The sequence below is a fragment of the Pleurodeles waltl genome, chromosome 3_1 (genome assembly GCF_031143425.1).
Source record: "Pleurodeles waltl isolate 20211129_DDA chromosome 3_1, aPleWal1.hap1.20221129, whole genome shotgun sequence".
Classification (NCBI taxonomy): Eukaryota; Metazoa; Chordata; class Amphibia; order Caudata; family Salamandridae; genus Pleurodeles; species Pleurodeles waltl.
This window is the reverse complement of record NC_090440.1, coordinates 995,391,794-995,418,565: the sequence shown is the minus strand read 5'-3', so window position 1 is coordinate 995,418,565 and position 26,772 is coordinate 995,391,794. Positions and strand designations below refer to the sequence as shown.

At 38.4% G+C, this 26,772-nt stretch overlaps 1 protein-coding gene across 14 annotated transcripts in view; it reads right to left on the bottom strand.

The window, feature by feature from the left end:
- Positions 1–26,772, bottom strand: part of EPB41 (erythrocyte membrane protein band 4.1) — a 698,787-nt gene that overhangs the window by 102,246 nt on the left and 569,769 nt on the right. For all 14 annotated transcript variants that reach the window (XM_069224160.1, XM_069224170.1, XM_069224159.1 and 11 more), the window contains one exon: positions 2,640–2,768. In XM_069224160.1, coding sequence (XP_069080261.1) covers positions 2,640–2,768 — 129 coding nt within the window. The remainder of the gene's footprint in view (positions 1–2,639; positions 2,769–26,772) is intronic.

Below are 26,772 nucleotides of genomic sequence, written 5' to 3'. Positions count from 1 at the left end.
GTGCTTTTGGGCACTCCAGTGATGTTGCAGCTCTGAAATATGGCCAAACTGGTGGCAAGTGGCATCGTGGCAGCTGCACGCTTGACTTTTCTCAGTTCATGGGCAGTTATTTTGCGCCTTGGTTTTTCCACACGCTTCTTGCGACCCTGTTGACTATTTTGAATGAAACGCTTGATTGTTCATGATCACGCTTCAGAAGCTTTGCAATTTTAAGAGTGCTGCATCCCTCTGCAAGATATCTCACTATTTTTTACTTTTCTGAGCCTGTCAAGTCCTTCTTTTGACCCATTTTGCCAAAGGAAAGGAAGTTGCCTAATAATTATGCACACCTGATATAGGGTGTTGATGTCATTAGACCACACCCCTTCTCATTACAGAGATGCACATCACCTAATATGCTTAATTGGTAGTAGGCTTTCGAGCCTATACAGCTTGGAGTAAGACAACATGCATAAAGAGGATGATGTGGTCAAAATACTCATTTGCCTAATAATTCTGCACTCCCTGTATATACCAACCTGATGGTGCGGTTGGGGAGACCATTTCCACCTGGTTTAATGTCAGACAGAGAACTTGTCAGGGCTGTCCCTTGTCCCCACTCCTATTCGCTGTCAAGCCATTTGTCAAGCCTAGGTGCGGTGGATGCTTTATTCCGGGGCTTTCAGTGGTCATAGGGAGTAAACAACAGGATATCCCTCTAGGCAGACGACATCCTGATGTTTTTCTGATTCCCCAGAGAAGACCGGACCGGGCGCTCTCTAGATACTGCAGGCATTTGGGATCTATTCTGGCCTTTGCACAAATGAGGCCTAGTCCACTATCTACCCAAAATATTTCTTGCTCAGCGCAACACCCTGGACCCCTGGATTAAGCATACTCCCAAATGAATTTAAATATCTGGGAGTCTTCATCACAATGGACAGGGCCAATGCATATTAATTCAATCTGAACTCTGCTGTCCACAAGTTGACAAAAAGTGTTAAATTCTGGTCTACCTTTCCCCTATGTCTGCCGGGACATTCCACCATTGTTAAGATTTTAAGATGGAGACCCTTTCAAAACTCTTCATTCAGCTCCAGAACTTCCCATCCCGATTGGCCGCCCCATCTTCACAAACCTTAATGCCCTTGGCTCTTGGGGGGCGATCCCCCACGGGTCTCCATAGGTAAATGCTCCCACAGCACCCTGTTCAGCGGGGGATTGTCACTCCGGACATGCACCTTTACTACTAAAAGGCCCACCTTCTCATCCTGGTGGTATGCGAGATTCGACGATCTGGTCTATGCCTCAGAGGGATGGGTCATGGGGCGCACTAATCTGCCTCATCTGTTATATGGAGGGGCAATCCCAGATAGGCTGTCCTCTGCAACCCTGGCAGTGATGAACGCATGGACAGAAGTGCTCAGGGCTATTTGGTGGCTTCCAGACTTTCTCTAGAGACTCAGCTGTGGCAGGGGACTCAGCTCCCCCAAATGGCAGCCATCTGAGTGTTTTCAGCCTGGGATACCATCAGAATCTCAACATTAGGAGATGTCATGCAAGAGGGGCTCATGAAATCCTTTGCAGACCTAGAAACGGAATATGATCTCCACCAATCCCAATTTTTCTACTATCTCCAACCAGGACAAGCTCTCCAACCGCTGCCCCCGATGGGGATGTTCTTGAATATTCCCCCTTGGAGGCTAACTTGCCCCTGACTAACATAAAAGAGCATAAACCGCCCGACATATACTGCATGCTTGTTCGAAACATGCAAGATTGTATGATCAGGAGGCATGGGAGGCTGACTTAGGCCTCTTAGAAGATGAGGATTGGATAGATGCTCTGGAAGCCCTGTGCAAGGCAGCAATCCCCTTGGAATCTCGACTCGCACAGTTCAAATTACTACACAGACCATATTTCACACGAACACAACTCTGCAAAATGGGCCTGATTACCTTGGGTCGCTGCCTGCTCTGCAGTCATCCAGAGACCTAATGCACACTTTCTGGCAGTGTCCTGGCCTCACGTCATACTGGTCATATGTCTTAGATACCCTGGGAGAGGTGCTGGGGTGGCCGGACCCCAAAGGCCCCAAAGTGACACTATTGCAGGTCACGGAGGTCATTGAGGGGAATAGATATCAAGGAGCTTTGCCGTTGCTGGGACTAGTGATAGGAAAAGGAGACCTTGCCCAGGCATGGATGTCGCAATTGGCCCCACCCACCAATATATGGGCCACTGTATGGCCATGGAGAGCCCAATCTTCCAAGCATGCATATTCCCGAAAAACATTTAAAGATATGGCGAGGAGGGCTGATCATAGAGGCATCACCCTGAAGCCCTGCCCGGCCTCACCCTGGACCTTACATGGACATCCACAAACTCACAGTGGGGCAGGTGGCTTAATGCATTGCTATGTTATATGGGTCTATGGCCTTTTGGATGGGAGTGTGGTAACTGATCCAGCCTTAAACCAAAGCAATGTGAAGTGAAATAACCACAATGGCGTATTATACAAAGCTTTACAATGTTTAAATATTTATCTCATGTGGGAGGTTTTGAAAAATAAAAAAATGTGGCTTTACCAAAAAAAAAAGATAACCTAAGTAGTGGGTATAATCATCTAATATTTAGGAGTGGTTGTACAAAGAGCTCACCTGTGCAGCTTCATAGGTGATTGTTTTCGTTTCCGTGTGGACTAGTGGAACCTCTTTAGTTGGGATCTCACTCTTCACCACGTTGGAGACATCGGAGATTGTAACAGTCTGGGTCTTTACTAAAGGAGGCTAGTGAAGAAAAATTAAAAACACAAAGTTAGTGATATGCTGCCTTAAACAAAAGAAGTTACTAACAGTAGCATCACTTCTGCTACTAATATAAAGGAAGCCCTTCAAATTATAACATGAAAAATCTAAAGTGAGCTAAGGACAGATGGTCGCATTAAATCTGACAAATAGAGAAACAGGTGACACAGAGGGTTCATGCAGCTCTCTAGCTCACCCCATTGTAAACCCCAAGTCGGATCTTCTAAGAAATAAATAGAACTTCAACTTGTTGGATATAGGCCAGGGAGTACACGTGTGTTCCGGTGGTGAAGATCACGACAGAGCTACCTCAAAGCAAGTATAGTTGATACAGAGAACAGCCTGGCCAAAATGGACATTCACATCTGTTATGAAGCCACCATCTATCAAAAGTATCTGAATGACTAGCTACAACAATTCATTTCATGGCCATCCGAGTCTTTCTTCTTGTAATTCTGTTTGTTTTATTTCTTCCTTCAGGTTATCCTTAGTCTGGTATGATTGCAGTATGTCTAGGTATATTGTTGATTGTCTTCTCTGTAATTGGTTTTATGTGTTTTAACATTTTGTACATTTATTGAATAAAATCATTTTGTGTAGACAGAATGCACAAATTTCTTATTTAATGTTCAGCAGTATTGTATTTTCATATGTCCTTGTTCGTCCATGACATACAACACTACGATTATCGTTATCTATAGTGATACCATACCTGAGGATTATCCTTCCTACAGATAAATTGCTGTAGCTCGTCATTCAGATACTTTTTATAGTAGTTTTCCCTGCTCGAGCTACGCTCATCTAATCAGGGAACCCCCTTTGGCTTTCTTCATGAAGCCACCATCTAAACAGCAAATTATGCAGTATGAATGGGAAATAAATAGACTGGGCTAATCCTGGGTAGGTGGGTCCTTTGGAAATCCTAATCTACCCCATCCACAATATGCAAAGACAATGACACAAAATGGACATCATAATAAATTGTGCTAGAGCAGTAGAAATAATAAGACCAAACAATGCACTCCCAGCCTAATAAACCTCTTGTATGTTCTTCATCCCCTTTCTTAATTCCATTTGTTTAGTGGTTATTATCATGAATGGATTAGAACTAGGGTGATGAAAAGATGGGTCTTTTTACATACTGGAGGATTATACCTACATGTATTTATATGTATTTATTTGTGAGGGCTTTTGATAAACTCTTAACCACTCCTATACAGAGTGTCTTGGCACTTGACAGATGGCAAAGGGAAGAGTTACCAGTTCACTACATCACTGTGAACAAAGCAGTGGCTTAAGACGTTTGCAAATTTCGAAGAGGTCAGTTTTATGTTTATACATACAAACATAACTAGTCTTATTTAGAAATGTCGTCCTCTAAAGCCCTATTATCTGGAGCTATCCAAAGAAAATAAATGGGCAACTGACAGCACAGATGACTTCATGTCACCGTAACTCCTTATTTCCCGTTGTAGGTTTTCAATTACACAATACATTCTGGGCTTTGTGGAATTGGCTGATTTCAGAAACAATTAGCAAAGGACACCTAAAAACAATGATTAGTTTTAAAAAAAAGTTCAGGACTGGAAAAGTTGTGTAGCCATAACACAACCAGAGCAGCTAAACATTAAGCTTCCTGCAACAAAAGAAGGCATTTAACACAGGAACAGAAATACAGGGATGCTTTTTAAATTGACTTTTATAGTTGTATATGTCACAGGAAACCTTATCTATAAAGCCTGGGTAAGACCTAGCAGGAACTACATTAGCCCTAAGTGACAAATCTAAGTATCTTCCAAACTATTTCTGTGTGGTAATACAGCTGTTTCCAAGCTTCCCACTCCATGAAAGGCCTGAGCCCTTCCCCCAGACTTCCCTTTTCTTGTCTCTGGTGTGGATCATTATGGCTTGGTGCAGTGGCAAGATGGCAGAAGCAGTCAGGAGACCGCATAGAGTGTTGCATGGCCATGCTGCTATAGTGGTGGAGAGGCCACAGTGACAACAGCTTGAATCGGCCAAAATACCCAGAAATTCTAAACGGAAAAACACAGAAAGACCATATTGACACTGATGAAGGAACATTCTATCCTATGCAATGCTTCATCAGGGACTCTACTGAAAAGGTCAGATTCAACCCCTGATGACAGAGAATAATTCAAGCATGTGTTTGTATGAAAGATTTAACGCTGGACAATCCCTATGACAGGTTGAGAGTAACAGCTTTGTCATTGATCTTGTCTTATGCTCAAGGTTTACCCGTTTGGTTATTAATTAATTTAATGCAATAATATAATGTGATATAACACCCTTGGTTGTCAAAGAGAACTAGGCCATTTCAAAACCAAGACAGACATGTCATCACATGAACAAGGATGGTTCTCTTGCATTTCATGGATGGTGCTCTCAGGTCAAAGTTTGTTTAATTATCTACAGAGCTCTACTTTTGTTTGGACATTCTTCCATCGTCCTCTACCAGGAACAGCAGACCTGTAGATAATTTATGAGTACTAGCAACACTGAATCAGACGCTCCATGGTTGAAAGATACTCTTAATTTAAAAAAATTAAACACTAAGAAAAGTTACTTCTGCTGAAAGAGATGTTAACGCATTACAATTTTCTATGGCAATGAACGCAATATGAAGTGCTACATCCTTGCCACTCTAGTACGAGCAAAAAAGTGTCAAGATGGTGTTGGCATGGCACCAGATGAGCAAGATCTCAGAAAGGAAAATGGCGCTGACTCGATAATGCATCGTGAGCCAATAGTACTGGAGACTTCAGAATGATTTTCTCAGATTTACCACTTCATCCTCTTGTTGTCTTTCCTCAAGAGACGAGAGAAAAGTGACCCTTAAAGGAAATATGTTTACAATAGCGTAACAAAAATCCAATAAGGTGTCAATCAGAATATAAAGTGGTAGGGTAACTTGTATAGTCCCCAATTTCAGGAGTACGCACAAAGATATAAACTACTGTAAAGCACTGTAGGTGAAGTCAGAGCATTTTGAAGAGGCTTAGACAGCTCATTTTGTTGATGCAAATCAAAGCTTGTGTCAGTTTGACCACTGTGGTTGGTGAAGAATCCGTCTTAAACAAAAGCGATCTTTGCTGCACTCAAGCTGATTGGTAGCTTACCCGTACAGTAAACCTCACTTCTGCATGATTGGTAGCTTCCCTGTACAATTTCACTTTTGCAGGAACCAGAGACGAGATGAATAACACCCATCAGTGAACTCCTGAATAACAAATCTGAAATAGGATTTACATTAACAAAAACTGAAAACAAATAGGAGAAATTCTCCCCACAGAAAAACCGTGAAGAAATGCAACGTTATTGTTCATATGGAGCAGACGGCACCTCTTGGTGGGAAACGCAAACAAGGAAGAAAGATGTACATATTAACTTTGTTTTTCTAAGGGATGAGATGGGTCAATGAGCAGTTTTCTCTTGCACCCTTGGAGCACAAAAATATTTTTAGCTGAAGAAATCAGATTTCATGTTCTTTAAGGACACCAAGCTGGTGTATGGTGATTTGTATCACTAATCTGGTTAAAAGATGACTTTTGTTCCTTAACACGTTTTTCCTTTACTATCTTCATTGAAAATGGTGACTAATTATTCGGGATGGCTCCTTATCCAAAGACAGAGTTTACATTTATCAAGGTCCACTTTTATCACACTGATTGTTGAAAGAAAATCCATATCAATTATTTGCAGTCTCAAAGGACTTGAACTGCTTCCCCTATTAGGAAACATATGAGATGGAGCACCTCTTTTGTTCCAAAATCAAATTCATGGCAAATAACTTAGCAGCAATCTAACCATGAAATCAAAATACAGAACATTACTTTTTCAACTAGTGTCAGAAAGGCTAAATGTCAATATTGGAAAAGGAAGCAGATCAATGAAGGCCACTGATAGGAAGAGGCACAGTGACTCATGAGACCGCTGAAGTATATCCCATCACCAAACGTTCACTCAATACCGTCCCAAGAGAGAACAAACACACACAAGTCAAAATAGCTTCCAATGCATCTATTCCACTCCCCACAAAATTAGTAAATCCCATTCTCAGAGGCACTGCTTTAATTGTTACATTTGCTAATGCCCCAAAAGAAATTAGTTACTTTAGTATAAGTGGTTAGCACTCAAAGACTGGAACAGGCAAAAAACTGAACTCTTACGCACCAAATATGGCATGAAAACTGACTGTTGTGTACGTTTACAAGCTACACATTCTAATGAAGGCATAGCTGTGCTTTATGAAGCATTACTTCCTATTCATGAATTCTAGTAAATGTGACAAATACAACAACACTAATACTTTCGCTGTGCTAATAACGTGGATTCCATATATACTCAAGTGATCTTAGTCCATACTCCTCTACACCGAACAACCAGCCATGGAAACTGACCTAAAAGGACCAAGCAAGGAGGTCTGCAAAACAATCTGAATTAAGAAGAATCCAATGCCTGGGCACTTGAGCCTTCATTATTTCCTTTATAGACTCCGGAATGGATAAGCGGACGTGGACAGATGTACCTCTTTAATATGAAGCATTCAAATGACCAAGTTTCTCTAGCTACTAGGTTGAGAAAATCGGATCTATTTCTGTATTTAATCCTTCACATTCTCAAACCGAGAGCCCCAGACAGATTTCAGAAGGCAAAATTCAACCTGCACGTGTTTTCTATTCTTAGGATTCAGTGTGGATATCTGGAAATTCCCTCTGCCTACAAGCTTCCAGCTGTAGAAAAAGATACCTGAAGGAAACTTAAAACTTAGCAGAGCATTCTGGAATTCGGTTTATTTTTTAAAAGTTAAATTACATTTTTTAAATAAAAAGTATTAGGGTTTTTCTAGTTGATGGGTTGAAGGAACAGTGGTGTGAGAACAGTGGCGTGAATAGAACATATGGCTACATGAGCAATTAAAGAATTGAGCAGGCTTGAGTACGATGTCAGATGGTGGATGGGTGAAAACTTTTTATTTTTTTTAATACAAAATCAAAATAAAAAAGTTTCCCCTTGTCAAGGGCATACGGAGTCTGTAGCTGTAAGAGTGCAGACAAGAATAACTGTTTGCCTTTTGACAGAAGAGAAATTGGCCAAACCGACCGACTCTTCAACCAACAGCTTGCTTGACTGCTTAAAAAATGGGACAGTCCAGGATTCTGCCCGTGGCCCAAAGGACAAAACTCACTAACTTTAGAGCCTGAAATGGGCTTTGCACAGCAATGCACCACATTCTCCCATTAATACTGTACTCAGGGGGCCCGATAATATAAAAACTTTCAAAGGGACAATTGTGTTTTCTTTCCACGCAATTAATTGAAGCCTGAATACATCTTTAAATAGGCGTGCATTGATTGATTCTCATATTATTGCTCAGAAAAAAATATAAGATATCCATTGCATATATTCTTCACATCCAACCATTCCCATGGGTCAAAAATGTGGTTATGTTAAAATAACAATCAATTAATGTGCACTTGTTTAAAGTTTTGTTTAGACATAAAATAAATATGTGAAGAAAATACAATGCCTAGAATAATTTTCCTAAGGAATCATTTGTGTTAGTCCTGTGATTGTACCCTAACCCAGTAATGGATATTGTGTATGTAAGTGTATAACTAGGGAGGCATATTGGCAGGAGCACAACCAAATATTAAAATAATAACGATTACCTCCAGAATCATTAATACTAAAGAGATATAAACTAACTTTTGAAGAAATTAAGAGGGCATTCTTCTTACAGTGGGTTGTGAGAAACAAAGTGCGTGCAGTCTTCTTCAGTTTTTAGGAATCAGAAAGGTAGATTTCTTTGTTAGCTTTCTGACACTGCCCAAGAGCTGTACATTGAATATCAAGTTACTCAATCTATATGTACTTAATCACAAATCCTGGAGGGGAAGGGCTGCATGTGGATTTGTAATCAGATGCAAGTACACAAGCATGAGCTCAAAGTGCATAATCTGCAGATCTGAAGGGTTTGCTGTAGTAAACGATGCCCCACAGAACGTAAATGGAACCAAAATACCAAAGGAAATGCGGGGCAGCAGTGATCGGTAAACATATCAAACGTATACAAAAATCTGCTGTTACAGTCCTACGTTGCCGTGCTGATTAGTGAAAGTTCACTGTTTAGGGAGCAGTGATCTGAGCCACACAGAGAGCAATAATTTGATTTTTTGTTTGAAAAAATGATGGTGCACAAGAGAAATATTTCAATAACCGTGTAAACAAATATAAAAATCGAGGGAATAGTTTAAGGTTGAGAAAATGAATTACTAAGATCCTAGGAATCAAATGAAAACAAAGAGAAAATCCACAACTTTCGACAAATATCTGGTCTATGGTAGAATAAATGACAAGAGGTCAACAGCCTGTGATAGACTTTTCAAGTCTGTCAGAAATCCGTAGGAGCAGCACAAAGTCACCATCTCAGATAATACTTGGTATCTGCACCTAGAAGTCAAAAAGTTGAGAATGCAATAGGCATTTTTACAAATGGTCATCTAAAATATGAGAGTCACTAACAAGCTCCTGGAACTACCCCAACATCTCCAGCACTTCAGAAGAAAAGTCAAAATATTCCTTTCAGAAAGCATCACACCAACTGAAACTAGGAAGCCTAACTTTTCAAGAAGGGCTACACTTCAGCATTTACCTCTGTAACGGCCTCTGCAATGGCATGTCATGCTTGTCGAGTCAGGGTTTTGTAATTCATGAATTATATTTTTCTGAGCGTGCAGCTATACACTGGTGCCATCTAAGTTACGTTTACTGCATAGTTACTTTAAACCATTACAAAATCATCACAAACCAATTGACAGCCTCACTCCCCTTGACAAACACTTACTTCATTAAAACATCATGTAAGTATATTCAGAATCTGCAATGCTACAAATATCCAAATTTCAAACAATCAACAGGTTCCTTAAACATTTGATTACTTAAATTTCAGTACCATAAAATCTACTAAATACTGAACCTATTATCACAACTGTGTATAGTGCCTGACAAACGAAAGGTTTCAATGTGTCTTTGTTTTTTAATTCACTCACTCGTTCTAGGATCTTTGACTAAGCATCTCCTAATAAACTCTTTGTCTGCTTCCGTAATTTCGTACCTCGGCACCTCACTAATATTTAAACCGTGGTTAGCATATCATTGTGAGTGTTATGTGAAACCATGTCATAACATGCATCTAACCACTAGGTACACTGTGTGTTTTAGGGAAAAAAGATTAGAGATATCCTTCAAAATGTATGTCTATATTTGCTTACGATCTTTGTCTTGCACTATGCATGAAAGAATCTACACACAAAATATTGCATGATTATTTGTAGCACCTGTTTGCTCTTATTTTTGTATACTTAATGGTTATAAGCGAAATGCTTTTATGGAGATGCTCTCAGTACTAGCACTTTATAATTACTCTTTCATTCCTAAATTGTGTAATGAGATACTATGCGTTGATCAGAAACACAAACAACACTTTGTAGAACCTGTATAATTTGAATGCAGTACAGCAATTCTTTTTAAACTGGGTAAGAAGAATACTTCTTATTTACTGGCATCTACAACATCTGAGACAACTATGCTTTTATTAAGGGTTGTCACTGAAAATGATTACCACCCATAAAGTGCATTCCCATATCCTATTTGAAAAAAACTCTGTGTTCTACACACTGTTACTCAACAAAGCTCTCAGTTCCGAACTGAAGCATGTTGCGGGCTCAACAAAAAACTTGGAGGAATCTGTCAGAGACGAGTTAAACATCACAATTAAACCACACTAGTTCAAACACAACATCGGGAACAAACAGGTAATCCATTACCAAACATTCAATCTAGCATCCAGTTTAACCCCAAGTGGACGTGCCCTCGCTGAGCTTGGCTGACATAAGGCCCTTGTTCTTACACCATTCCTTTCCAATTCCCATTAAGTTTGACCTTGCTATTCCACCCAGCAGTCATTATTATGTACTTTTCACCTCAATGTGATCTGTGGAATTTGAGAACAAGGTTTATCATTCTCTAGGGTTCAAACCCCTAACATACTTACTGGATTAAATGCTGGATTACATTCAAAGCAAATTTCTGAGTAAAATGAGCATAAATGGACCTGACTGGTCGGTAGTACGGAAGTGGATGGCAAGAAACAAGACCTTCTTTAAGCCTTAGATAAGCAACATGATAAAATGACAAATGTATAAGGTGCCAAAAACACAATTTCTAAAATCAAACGATTAACAAAATAATCTTCGTAACAGAAAACATTAACACAAGCAAACGGCTACAGAGGATGCAAAGCCATGGGAAATTTGGAAGACCTAGACCTAAGCATCTGGGCACCTGACTTGTCCTTTTTAAATTGAAAACACACGAAAATGTAAAGGTGTGCGAGGCACGAGCACTGAAGAAAAATTGGAAATACGCTCAGCACTTTCTGACATACCTACATATTACACTTTAAAAGAGTTAAAACATGAGGCACAAATGTTCATGAGAGGCTGCGTCTCCCGTGAGCATTATGAGGTTACTCCAAGATGAGTCTTCAGACCACTGTGCACTGAGCTACTTTCAAAGAAGGTCTAATTATTTTTAGGTCTGGCTTATAGACAGCTTGAGAAGTGCAGCCAGTCTTAAGCTTTATGAAACATTCGCAACAGAAATACACACACATATATATATAGGCACTTCTGATCAAGCTTCTTCATCCATTAGTCTGCTCAAGTGTCATTCCATTCACATTTTGCTTCCTCCCACAATCGGGTGAATGAGCTCACCTCATCCACTGGCCGTCTTGCCCTGTTGGAGTCTGCATTTTAGCATAGCGGCCTACAAAGCAGTGCACTTCAGTACTACGACTGGCGTATCTAGGCTGCTGGACTACCGCTCTATTCTTATATTTTTGCCAGATTTTTCATATTGCATATGTTTGGGCAAGTTAAACATCTTGCCATGGGCAGACCTATTGGCTTTACCAATGATTGTTCAGTATTGCCTCATACATGCATTCATTTGCTGCAAAATGTGTGCAAGTGGAACCACATCTGTTCCTTTTTTCCTTAACAGACTTTTATCAAACAACGCCAACATTTTGTTTCTTATGCCAGAAGAAGGGAAAAATAAGCAGTTGAGCAGCACGAACAGAACAGTGACATCAAGAATAGAATGTGAGCACCAAAGCAGAACAGGTGGCTTAGAGATGACTAGCTCATTTAAGTCCCATCTAATGCAAATTGTGTTCAGGTAATAATTATTGTCAAGCTCAATTAAATGAAAATCGCTGCCAGACCTAAAACGAAACGTTTACTACAGTACAATGTTGCAACCATTAAGGGCATTTGTTATGCAATCCTACTCTAAAACATGTTTTAGAGCGTTGTGTGTGCCAGCCAGATAATGATGCCTGATGCAGTCCTACATGTAGGTGGCCATTTTAAAAGGAACAGAATTCTGAAACAAATGTGGAGTCCTCATCACTACCTTAAAACAGCGAGTACGTAGAGAAGGGCTCATCATCAACAGAGGAGGTGGCGAACCTTCTATTTACTGTCAGACTGCTCCCCTAGCTATATGATACATTTCATTGTCACCCGGAAAATCCACCTTTTTTCCACCAAGGGCACAGATGAGGCTCAGCAAAGATTACTGGTAAGGTGACCCCCAGACACTCCAGAGGTAGCCACACACTGGACCACATTTATCAAATGGCCCTGCTAGTGACGGCTGTACACAGTACTGCTCTCAGGTGAGCCAAGAACCGCTTCTTTTTCCTCTCCCGCACAGCTTTTAAAGGATAGCTCGCAGTCCTGCTGTGTTGCTGACTTTGACAAGGGAACAAAGTGGGTCAAATGAAATGCTTGCATGGGTTACTCATATTGCAGCTGGGGGTTAGTGTGGTTCCTGTCTGTAACTTCATCCACTTCCTGATTAAGAAGGGCATTCATACTCTACAAAGAAAAATAAACACACAAAGTCCAAAAAATAAATTAGGTAATTGTTGTGATCTAATGTCCCAAGGCTCCTTGTATTTAGAATGTTATAATGTGTTCTATTACCTTGGTGATTGTTGGAATGTATGTTCTCAGCCAGTGACAGTAGCGGCTGGCTGGTGATGGGAGCATCACGTTGAGCAGGGCGAAGTTATTCAAACTCAGCGCTGTTACTACAAATTTTGGTGACTACGGAGCACCAGCACAGTCATCCGTCCATCGACTCTACTCAACGTGGTCTTACCCACCGTTATTCACGCATGCCCGCATACCTCGGCACTCTAATGTGAGTGTTTTTTTAGTTTCATCTGCCTCGTCACTGCTGGTAAAAGAAGCAGGAATAGTTACCGCAACAAGAGAATTTAAGTGTGTGTGAGCTTTTGTGGCTGGCGTCTATTCTTGAAGGTGACGCCTCACGAGGATAAGTTTGTTAACGCGTGAGGGCTTAGCGCGAGCAAGTGAGCGAGGGCCCAGTGCGAGCAGGCGGAAGCAAAGTCTTACGTTTCACATCCTCACTGGTCTCTTCTAAGAACATTGACAAAGGACTAAGGAGTTTGCACACAGTCCCCATGACAACCTTGTCTGCGATCGCAGGGTTGCCGATTTCACAATTGTTTTCATTGTATCAAAGCTTTCAAGCGAGATAACTGGAAAAGACATTGCCCTTTAAGAATATGACCTACATATATACAACTTATTTACATAAATTGGATAGCTAAACAAGATACTGGGAAAGATATTAATACTTTCCTTATAAACACAACACAGATGATTAATATAAATATATATATATTTTAAAACAAATATATATATACTTTGGTAATTTAATAAATCGTTTTAGGGCAACTTGCTTATTTTTTGTTTTGTATATTGACCATGAATACCTCTTCAATTTTGCAAGAGCCGCAATTGTTATCTCATCCTAGAGTACCGTTGATAGAATGGGAAGAGTGGATAGATATTTTTTATCACAATTTGGAAGCGCTGGAGGGTCAAGAATTTAGCCCTAGGAGGAAAAAAGCATTATTGAACTTCTTTAGGAAAAGAGGGCCAACATATTTTCGAATACTTGCCAGTGGCTATGAGTGATGCAGGTCAAGCTATTGAAGACTAAAAGAAGACTTGAAGTGAGGTTGTTTAAAAGCACAAATGTAGATATGAGACTCTATAAGTTCTATACTCGGCCTCAAAGAGAAGGTGAATCCATTGATGTGTCAGAATGTACTGCATCAGTGGCCCACTCAAACGTACATGAAATCCTTGGTGACTAACATTTCATTATCAAGTCAATGGAGTAGGGATGCCTCTGTCTGCTAGGGAAGAAATCTTAAATACATGCACCGAAAATATTGTTTTATGTGCGGAGTCTCTGCAGACGTAAACTCACTATTAAGTAGCAGTTTGTGAATATAATTTTTTTTTAACTTACATAAAAGTGTAAGTTTACCTTTGTGAATAAGGCCCCCAGTCGTTATGATTTCCAAGTAATGTTCAAAAAAATAAAATAGAAAATAGCTTTGATATAACCCAGGCCAGCCCAAAGTTATCTCCAGGGGCCCTAAAATAAATGAACACACCTCTGAGGGTTGCAGACGAATCACTTGTTTTATTATTTACGTCCTGAGTAAACAAACTGAAACAATGGTGTTTGTACATAAACAAACAAAAACAATATTTTCAGCACATTTATATCTGGAAACTATTGCATTTGTATCTGTCTGTGGCTAAACAAACTGTGTTAAAAATTCAGTAATAACACTTAGGCAATGCCATCCCTAAAGCAACCAATTTTAAGTTGGATGTATATTGGTGAGTCTCACAATTAAAGCCTATTACTTTAGATTGAAAAAAACCAGTAAAGTGTAACTTGATCACACAAATAAAAAATCCACACACACACTTCTTCACAGAGGATCACTGACTGGTTGAAAATGTAAAGCAGCCTTTTTTGAAAGTTAAAAAATTGGACCAACAGAATGTTGCAGGTGCCTGTACTATACATAGGTACTTGTAGATACCCTTAAAAGCACTCACAGGCAGGGTGAGCAAAACAATACAGACATTGGCTTTTTCTTGCCAGACAGTGCAAATCTGAGAGCATAGTCGGAACTCGTAATGCAAAACTGGTTCTTGAACTTCATTGTCAAGTTTTAACTCAGCACCTCTCCATATTCTATAACATAGTCATTAACATATAAGAATCCCTCTGCTCGGCACTGACCATTCAACCCTGGCATCGGAGAGAAAACGTGACTTTCTAGCATCTCATGACCACCAATTAAGCAGCTAGTTCACACCTGCCATTTTATTGGGAAAGTCTAGGGATTAATTAGTAACTGATGTGTCATAACACAGAAAGTGAAGGTCGAACACCATAGTCTGCGATCTGCCAGTGAAATATTTAAGAATAAAGATAAAATTAAATAAACACGCCCAAATTAAAGGAGCACATTTAAGGATATGACATACCTTGTCTTAAAAGAATTGTCAAGATAAGGCCTGTCTCCATTTAAGACACTGCAGAAACCTATTTAATGACGATCAATGACAATACCATAAAAGAAACAAGTATGTTTTATTCCAAAGAACAAGAAATTCCTCTCTGTTGTGACTATTAGTAGTAGTACAAAACTTTATTCGACTTTCAGCAAGTCATAAAAGTATCAATTAAGAACACATCTACATATAATAACACAATAAATAGATAAAATAGTATAAAATATAAATAGTGGAAGTAAAATGCATATAATCAATTGTCCATTCACAGATGGGTAAATGACCTTATTAAATTTGCACCAATGCCCCCATAGACCTTCTTACAGTTAGTACAGAACATAAAAAATGTGCCAAGATTCCACACATTTCAATAGAGGGTAAGACCTGTATGCTGATGTACGCACTACGGCACTGGCGCAAGTTAAGCAGTCTTAAAAAAGGAAATAAAAGATGCTTTCTCTGTTTTATATAAAATTTGCAGAATAAGACCACATGAATCGTAGTTTGGGATGCCGTTGCGTCACAGGGGCATGCCCTTAAGGTTGTGCTCCAATCATTCATGGTCGGAAAAGTTACTAAACGGTGGAAGGTGTCTAACCTTAATCTTGTAAGAACAAAGCGGTTCCAAGAGTTTACCACATTTGCCAGATAGGGCTGCATACCCTCCACAGACTGAATTAATTGGTTAGACATTACACTGGGCTTTTTTTATTCTACTTCCAATCGACGTTCTTCTAGATGCTTCAGGGTTAATGCCCTCAGTTCCTTCCTAGTGATTTTTTCCAATGAGTCCGGGTTTGTATAATATTCTTTACTGCCCATGTCTTCAAAAAAGGTCAAAATATATCTCAGCCAAGGGACTCTTAACGAGTATGTTGAAGCAATGCAATCAGACAAAATAGTTTTGTTTAATCCAGTGTACTCAGAGGACCAAACTTTGTGCCATAGTAACAATGGCTGTATCTTTATCAGATCAGATAAAAATGAAACCCCTAACTCCGCATGGGCTATGTACGATGATGTGCCATTTGGTACCATTAGCAGGTATCTGAGGAAATCATTTTCCACCGCCTGGATCGGTTTACAATTAATATAACCCCAAATGCCGGATCCATACATGGGGGCCGGGGTGCACTTGGCTCTGTATATTTTTACCATGTTCAGTGGGGTAATCCCACCTAACTTTTTGGAGAAGATTTTCATAGCCACCGTTGTCTTAATGATCTGATCTTTCTTCGTTTTCATACAATGTGCCCAGGAACACTTTTTATCAAACATTATGCCCAGGTATGAAAATGTTCGAGCTGTGTCGACCTTCCCCCGTGAATAGTGATGTTTTTAATCTTGCCCTGTTTTCTACCACAGTTCATTATGAAAGTTTTGGAACGATTAACGGTAAGACCCAAGTCTGTCATAAAAGTTATGCAGGTAGTTAAAAGTTTTTGGAGGGCTAATGGTGTCCTGGCCATAAGGACTGCATCGTCTGCGTAGAATGGCACCGGGACAGCACGGTTGCCTATTTGGGGGAGATCTATACATCTACTTATCAGTTCAGATTCTAGATTGTTTATGTATAGTGCAAACAAAAGCGGGGCAAGTACGCAGCCTTGGCGAACTCCTCTATGTATACTAAAAGGCCTAGTGCATTCCCCTCTTATCCCGTACCTTACTCTTGCTTTGCATCCTGTGTACAGGTACCGTATTAACTGAATTATTGATGATTCTACCCCCATTCTGCTTAAGATATCCCATAGCTTCTCATGTAGTACGCAATCAAATGCTGAAGATAAGTCTATAAAGGCCAAATACTAATTACTCTCTCTAGTCCTTGTGTACTTTCCGATTATGATACTTAAATTCAAGCCCTGCTCCACTGTTCCTATTCCTGCACGGAAGCCATATTGTACTGGAGATAGAATACCATTTTGTTCTGCCCATGTTTGGAGTCTGTTCAGGATAATTCTCCCTGCTATTTTAGCTGATGTATCGAGTAGGGAGATTGGCCTATAGCAAGCCGGGTTCAAACGGTCACCTTTTTTATATATAGGGACAATGATAGAGTCTCGCCATGATGATAGAAGGCCCTGTATGCAAAGAGCCCTCAGTGTCTGCGTCAGTAGAGGGCCCCATAACTGTGTATTGGACTTATATAGATCTATCGGGACACCGCCAGGACCCGGCGCCTTCCCCGCTTTACTTGAATTTATGGCTTCCACTACCTCCTCTAAACTGAACTGAGGTGTTACAGTCGGACGTGGGCCTTCCTGGGCAACAGAATCTTTTATGTGATCTGTTGGCTCTCGATCACTAGGGTGGGAGTAAATCTTAGAAAAATGTGCAATCCAATCCTCTTCGGAAATTGCAATTTCCATCCTAGGGATATCTCTACCCCCTAGTTGTGACTATTAACACCAAATCCTACAATTTGTTCAATGTGGACGGACACTATCAGTTCTTCAGCAAGAGAATCAAACATGAGAGACTATTGGTTAGTTGCCCAATAACAATCAGGCTCACACTGGTACCAGTGAACATTTTATAGCTCTTTAGAAAAAACGTGAACTAGATAGTGGGCCCAAGTTCATAACCTTGTATGCTGTACAAATACTTAACCTAAAACATAAAATATGTGCGTGTGTGAATCCAAGCATGTACCCAAGAACAATGAGGACGTAAAGTATATAAATGCGGAATACAAATGAAGCAAGGAATATTTCCACATTATGTAGTCTTTCTACAAACGGTTCTTGTGTGAATGGATGTTGTAGAAATAACCTTAGGGAATTTGATAACTTGATACTAAACCTATGTGTAAAAAAGAGGTTAGTAAAAAAGAGCGAAGGAAGATATTTAGTATGAACAACAACAACAAATCTAAATGTCAGGTCTGCTGCCTGCCATTTTCAGTCATACACTAAAATCTAAAACAAATAGTCTGTAAACTGAAATTAAGACCAATAAACCTAAAAAAAAAATCAAAATGTACTTCGGACAAATGAATCAATCGTAACAAACTCCATTTGCAACAAACTTTATTTTGCACAGATTTACAAATTTACAGACAATTCAGTGATTTTTTTTAAATTTGTGTTTCAACTTCTTACAAATTGATTAATTGTAAAGAAAAAGAAGTCAAAAGGTATGCTATTTCAGTATTCTGATTTCTGTCTTCACTATTGCCAATCTGAAATAAGTGACCAAAAAAAAGCAACAGCAGTCACAGTTTCTATTGTGATGTGCATGCAACAACCAGAGGCACCTTCAACTAAATGTGAGAAGAAATTAGCTGAAACACGCAACTTGCAATTCACAAAAGGATTAGGTATATTTCCCTCTCTTTTTGTTTTTTGAACTTTCACATTACATATTCTATTTTTGATTTTCTTCATTCAGCTTAGTTTTATCATTCTGCTCTTAATTACTTATCATGACTATCCAAATATGCTAACCTTACTTGAACCCCATATTCAATGCAATGAATTGTTGTTGCTATTTATGTTTTAGTTTTGCAAAAATACACCTACACTTGCAAAGTTTTAAGAGAATGAGCAAATTTGTGTAGTGAATCACCACTAACTAAATTACCACTAAGCCACTCTGGCGAAGGATGGTGGATGACACAATGTATAAAATTTATGAATTTGAGTTCTTTCTGTAGATCAGGTGATTTACCTCTGAAAGTATGTCAGCGGAAAATGCATGCCACAGTCTGGCTCCTTCAACATCATATTTAGATTTAGCTGACTGAAATAGAGTGATGATTTAGCTTTAAACTGGAACATGCAATGCTGGAAAAAGATGGAGGATAACCCAGGTGAATGAATCAGAGTTTTGTGGGGATTCATGTCCTATAGTACTGGATTGTCACTGCAGCTTCAACTATAGTTTACTAACCAAACCAGTTCCAGGGCAGAACCTCTGCAGGTACGAAAATACCAGCAGAAGGTTTATAGTCAAAATGTCCAAAATGCAACAGCTTTGTCTAGTCTTTTGATTCTGGTGAAAGGAAATGCTCAAAATACCCTTGACAAGCAAATTGAGTATTTTGTGTCTGACAAAACATAGTATGGGAAAAGAAGGTTTGACACCATACTGCAGAGACGGGGTATAAGCAGGCACCAATTCATTTTTGGAAGATGAGACAAATCCCTTGGGCAAAAAGAGAAATTTTTTTCTCTGAATTTCAAAGATGGAGATACCCAAAACAATAACTGATTTATCTAATAAAATTGGTTGTGAAAAAAAAAAGGAATAGATAATCTCTCCAAGATCGGCTTCCTACTAATGCAGGAGATGGATGACTAATTGTTTACGTGCTGCTATACCTGGGACATGAGTGAGCTTTACATGGAATACTAAAGGAGTTATAATAAAAGCTATTGATAAATTATGAGCTAAAAATGACTACCCTTATCAGGCCTTAGTAGTTGTGAGATAAGTAATACAGTGGAATTCAATATTAATTGCTAAATTATGCAAGCAGGTTTAGTTTAAATGGAGATAAAAAAAATAGGTGTATCGTTACCAATTTCAAGAAAAAATAAATTTGACTAGATTCTTAGTTGAGAAGACTGGTTGTGTTAAAGCTACAGTCACGGGTTTTTCCAGGTGTAATTTGGCTTTACTTCTGGTGCATGGCTGTTCACCAGAGATAATCAGTAATTTGGAGAGGGAAGGAGGACTGACTAGATTAAGAGTCTTGTAAGGAACACAGCAGATATGAAATTTCATTTGACCTCAACTGGAAGCCAATACTAGTCACTCAAAACTAGAGAGACGTGATCAAATTCTCTCTTTCTGGAAGAAAATCAGGACCCAATGTGAATTACAACATTGATCAACAGGAGAGAGAACTGGGGAACAAAAAAAAACAAAATTGTGGTACCAAAGTCAGGCTGGGTAACTGTTAGTGTATCAGCAGCTGTTTTCGATTGGTTCTGAATCAGGAGATGCTTTATGTGAGAGCAGAAGCAAGATTGGAGACTGGGTTAGCCTACTAATATGTAAAGTTAACAATAAAGCACTGTCAATGGTTAAGTTCAGAGGATTTTACTTAGGGGGATAGGAAAGGGTGGAAAACACCCAATGTGTGTTCATCTAGTATTACAGAATCATATTAATTCCTTTAACTTAAATAGTTAGTTTTTTTATTTTGACTGTCATCAGGGTGAAAGCAGTTTTTTGTGGATTAACATTACAAAGTTGTTTGTCATTCACTGCTGTAGTATGATGATACACAAACAAAGGGTGACAATGTCTTTGATAGATCTTTTAGAGACTCAGGCTATCCAGAATGTAAATCCTTGCTGTCTTTGTTTTTAGGTCGAGACCCAGTGGGTTTTAGAAGGAAATTTTCAAACCTAGATTTGTTATTAAAAAACGTTTTATTGCAGAAGGGTGTGAGTGCAGGTTATATCACAGAAACAATGCTTTCTAGTTCTTCCCTCAAAGTAGACAAGAGACAAACCAGTCACAGAATGGCAGGAACTCGCATATTATCTAATAATGAGAACAATAATTCTGCTTGAAAAGTCATGCTAATATGGAGAAGGTAAGCAAAGATGCGAAATCCAGTCCAGAATAGAAACAGAACAAGTCTGAAAAATAGTGTAGTTTATGACATGAGAAAACAGAAGCAATGAAAACATGTCAATTGTTTACAGTAGCAGTTAAAACATGATGGGCTACACCATCAATGAACTCCAGTCAAAGCCTTGAAAAATACTCCTACCTATGGAAAATTAGATTGTAAACATGATTTAAAGACAAAAAAGAAAACAAATAATTGATGACTTGAAAAAGTGGGTCCTGGGCAAACGAAATAAATAATTGGTCTATCAACTGGAGCTGATATAGACTTTAAAACAAAAGTAGTCTATAAAAAATTGATTCTTAGCCCCTGTGGGCAAAAATCAAGACATCTTACTACAAGTCATAGGGTCCACAGAGCCTGACTAACATACTTTCAGCATGCACATCATGAGGTCTACCTATAACTGTATATCCTTGCAGTTTAATGTGTGCAGTTTAACATATTTGAATGCACTGCTCTGCTGCAACAGCTAGCACTGAAAATAGAGGAATAAATGAGGTAGCAAGACTCAGTTCCAACTACAACTCTCTCGTTTTTGGCTGGAAAAGACTGGAATTTCCCTAAGGCAGCTCATATAAGCTCCACATCCCCTTTAAAGAGGAAGTTTGGCACCTAAAGGTGTATACTGTATTATATTACTTTGAAATATTCATGATGGAAGAAAACATCTTGATGAGTATCTAGGTGGTGTCAGAGAAAACAAAGACTTATTTAACAATTCTAGCATGACACCAGTGATGAAGTTGACACAATGTTATAGAGTGAACATATACAAAAACCCAACAGAATGTGAGGTTTACAGAGCTCTAAAAATCCAAACAGCTTTGAAATGAAGCATGCATTGGTTCAGGAAACAACATGAATTACATTTTATATGGACCACAAAATCTCATGTGAGATCCTGAAGGAAGAAAAAAATCGGCCACCAGTAATAGTGGTGAGAAGCTTATTGTTTTCAAATGCCAAAAGGCCAATAGTCTTAAGCGCCTTAAGTATACAATAAAAGATAGATTAAGACACCATTAAGGAAGAGTTTCAACTATCAAATCTGTTGTAAGGTGCTTTTCCTTTTAACTTTACTCTGAAATTTTATTAGTTATAGCTCTTTGCCCTAGCCTACCCCTTCCTTTTTTTGGCTTCTCTCCGGCACCTTCTTGTAAGCGTAGTGTGAACACCCAGCTTTGTGACAGGTTAAAATATATACACTAAATAAATTCACATATTTAAAATGCTTTCACACATTTTTGACTGGATATTTCAGCAAATTTCTCTAATACCAGTGACTTGCACACAAAGGCACAAGTTAAAGTGCTTCAGGAAATACTGAAACACAAATTAAACGGGCAGCAGAGAATCTTAAACAATGGAAAAACAATTTTGATTCTTTTTAAATGAAGAGACTGTACAAAATAATTTTATTTTGCTTTTCCGATAGTCGTATTTCCCATAATCCTTTCTTTCAAGAATATGGTCTAAAAATGTAAAGATGCTGAATGTGCATGCTAGACCGTTCCCTATGTTTGTCAAGCAGGTCATTTACATGAGTAAAAGGGGTCCTCAATAAAGGAACAAAAAGAATGCTCTGAACTTGCACGCACAAACAGGGCTGCAGCGAAGAAATAGGACGCAGGACAAAATCATCCAAGTGCATTGAGGAAGAGGCGTTAGGTCAATAGGACTCAGGGATTATAAGTAAAGTAAGGTACAAGGTAAGACAAGATCTTTTGCCTGGAGTAAGAAGCTTAATATTCCTTCCAATGTGCCTCAACCCCAAGACCGAACCAGAAATGTTAAGAGCAAATGAACTATCAGACCACCTCTGCACAGTTTCCACCAGGCCTCTATCAGGGTTTACACATTTAGATAACTCATAAAGGAAGCCTCACTTGAGAGTACATGGTAGTGAGTCAATCTGAACATTGATCTCAGTAAACTGGAGATCTCCTTCACTTGAGTTTCGAACTGTCAACACTTAAGGGAGGTCCCAAAGAAATGAAACAAAGAATGCTTATCTAGCCCCTGTTTGGATTTCACCTTTAAAGGGAGGGCATAAGAGTAATAATACATTATTTTACTTTAGTAAAACATTAGCAGGATGTTTGAAAATAGTGCTGTTTCACTGAATTGTTCAAGAATCGCATTTCCTTCTTTAAAACCAAACTGAAAAGCTTCAGTAAAGACAGTCTACAAAGCTGTCACTGCCATTTAAAGGAACAAGGACTAGCTAATGGCTAAAGGCAGCAGGGAAAATGGAAATGCAACATGATGATGCAACTCAGTCCTATAGAAGAGCAGTGGGCCTTGTTAAGATCTGAAATGTGATCTATGAATTGTATTTATAGGTTTAATTGGCCTCTTGGAATCCTGTCAGGTTAGCCTCTGACACAGACTGATTAATATCCTCTGCTTACAGCCAGCTACAACATTATTACTCATGTGTTTCTAAGTAAATCAATGCTTTCCTTTACTGCATAAAACGTTGTCCATGCCAAACAATGTACCAGTCTTGTCACTCTGTTACTAATGAGTTGCTTCATAACAACTCTTATTCAAATAGTATTAACTGCATGTATGGAACATCCATTACTGTGACGTTTAAAAAGAATGAGCTGAGTTTGGTGTCTCAAAATAAGACCAGAGTATGTAGGTTTAAAATGGTGATGGGAACTGTATGAAGAAAGGGAAAACATTATAGTAACTGGGGTGTTGAGATCATTATTTGGATGGATTCACCTTTGGATCTGTAATGGAAGTCATGCACACAGACCAAAGACCAACGCAGTCCCACAAGGAAATCCTTGACATTTCAAAAGTACTTATTTTTTGGGGGGGAGGGAGGAGGAGCAATAGTTCCCCTTATTGATGTTATTGAGGGAGGTGTAAAAATACTAAACTAAGGTGCAATCATAGAGGCCCATCTATTGATTCTTTAAATCTTAAAAGCTGACTAGGATTTTCTAGCATCTATTTTGAATTACAAAGTAATTAAAATGAATAGCTGTGATATGCCTAAGATCAAAATACCTCGAATGAAAGCCAAAAAACAGAACAATATGAAGGCCCCAATTTAGAAACAATTAAGCTGTGCATATTTTATGAATATACATATCTACAATGTATGTGCAAAGAATCATAAAGCAGATGTTTTTAAACCAAAATACAAATTAAATAAAACAAGTAACATGAAATAACTTAATCACAACGTATTCAAAAGATAAAAACAGACAAACATTATATCAATTCAGTATATTGAAGTTTATACTGTGCAAATTATAAATCTAATAAAATCACATTCGAGTTGACTATATAATGCTATTAGTTAATAATAAATAAAATATAACCATTACCTAAAACCAAGTATCATAGCAGCACACAAACAGAAATAGCAACAATTAACAAAACTAAAACAATCAAATCACAATTAAATATTTGTTGGTTATCACTGTTGAAATAGTGCAGTAAAACAACATTTCTACCTTTAAAGAAATTTGGGAACAGTTTATAAATTCTTTTGAACCATAACACCTTTTTTGTTTTTTTGTAACAGCCCACCCAAAACTATTTTTTAGGAGTATAAATGTTGTCTGGGTTTCGGTAATCTATGAACAGTACTGGAGTTTTGAAGAATTAAAAAAAAAAAGTGTGATTGTGTATGAAAAATTAATCATCTTTTTAAAGTTTTAATAGACAATCATAACTTTTAAAAATGGAAATTCTGAATATCAAAGTGTTTGACTAAAAAAAAGTTTGGGATTGGTTAAGTAATTTACATAACCTTTTACCCACTAAGTACTACTATTTAAAATAAAAATAAAACTATAGCTTAAGTCTTATGTCAACTTTTAAAAAAATGTATAACTAACATTTACAACTTATTTTTGGTAGCTTTATTTCCGAGTTCTCCTGTCCTCCACTGAAAGAATTTTACACGCTCTCTTTCTTGCACATTTTATAACTACCACGTGACACAATTGCCATCAAATTGGTAAATCATTTTGCATAATTTCATGAAATTTGTGCACACTAATCTAGCACGTCCCTAGACGTAATGGAGTAATATTTAGCCAAGCATCATGAGACAAAGCTAATTATAAAGGTGCATGGTGAATCTGGCTGCTAAGCACCAAGTGATAATGTTGGAAAATATTACATAAGCAACAAACAATGAAATGTGCAACTTCAACACAATAACAAGACAGTTGAAATAAAGTAATAAAAAACAGTAAAACCCACAAAGTGCTTAAACAATGTATATAGCTCAAAACAATCAGTTAAGAAGTTAATGTTAATGTACACAAAATGAACAGAAAACAGAAATCTACTTCCAAGCAAGGATCTCACAACAAAGAACAATGTGCATTTTTTAAAAAAAATGTGAATGCAGTAGCATTGGATAGGATTTCTCATGCTGAGACCAATGCAGCACAAAGAGTTATTAAGTTATGCCATTATGCTGCTCACCATTTTCTTACTATACACCAGAATGTGACTTGAGATCTGCATCTTCTTTTCTTAAATGACACATTAAAGGCAACAACTTCCAAACATTGTTTAAAATATAACACACTAACATTACCCATACTGCTCAGAAGAGTGAACAGTTTATATGGAAGGCATCTGATTGAAGACTCTGGTAGATATTACAATTTTGCAATGCGCATTTAGAGACAAATGTATCTGGACAGAATTATTGGTGAACATTTAACAACTATATATCCTTCAATGCACATTTTTCTGGAAATATAGAAAGCATTCATGCTCGGGTCCCACGGTCTTTCTTGAAATGTATAACTTTTTCATTTATATATAATATGAAATAGTTGCAAAAATAGTTGTTTATAGTGATAAAAGCATTGCTGCCTTATCAAAACCACTCCACTGCTGTCAAAGAAAAATGTATTTTCTAAATAAAATATTATCCTGGCAGTAGGCTGGGTTGTCAACACTTAATTGTGAACCAAGCATCGGTGGCAGAGGTTTGCTTCAGACCTAGGGGAAGCAGAGCTATGGTAAGGCGGAAAGGAGTCGGTGAAAAAAAGGCATTTTGGAAAATAAGAATCAGAACTAGGGAGTGAAAGAGATGCTGACTGACTAACAGCTTCATTCAGTTCAGACGTGATGCAGACACGAAATTCATTTGAGAGATTACAGGAAAACCAACCACCACAAAGTCAGTGCAAGTACTACAAAAAAGGACATCATGAATGGAATACGAGGGTTTGGAAGAGTGATGGAATACAGATGGCACTTTTCAAGTGCCTTGTTCTCCTCTGGGATCGGGATGGAAACCTTTGGAAGAGAATGTTCTTCATCTTTGATCTCCCACTGCTGAGCACTCCCATTGCTTTTTACTTTGTGTTCTTCTGGTACTAACACAGGATGTTGCTGCTTCTGCTTTTTGTGGTACGAGATCAAGAAAAGAGAGAGATGAAACAAAAATGACAGATGGGAAAACTGTAGAGAATGGACCTTAGAAATGTGCAAAGAGCAATTGAGAAGGGTTCCAATAAAGTGGATTTCAGTTGCCGAATCACACACATGATGTTCCAACACCAATCAGATTTCCAAATTATAGGACAATTGTTTTAAAGGTAGAGAGAAGCAGAGGAAGTGAGACAAAAATGGCCAAGACATTGTCTCATCAGTTGGATTGATTGGAGTGGTCTACATATGATGCCACAACTTTTAATTTAGCTAGCTTGATCTGCCTTCCTTAGAATAAAATATATCACTTTGCTGGAAATGCTTAAAAGGAAATACTGTGAAAAACGACTTTGATAGAAAGGAAAATCCAGAACATCAGAAACCCCAACAGCCACCCCAGGGTCATGGCAAGAGGGGTGAATGTGAGTATAACCTATTCAAAAGGCGTATTATCATTCCACCC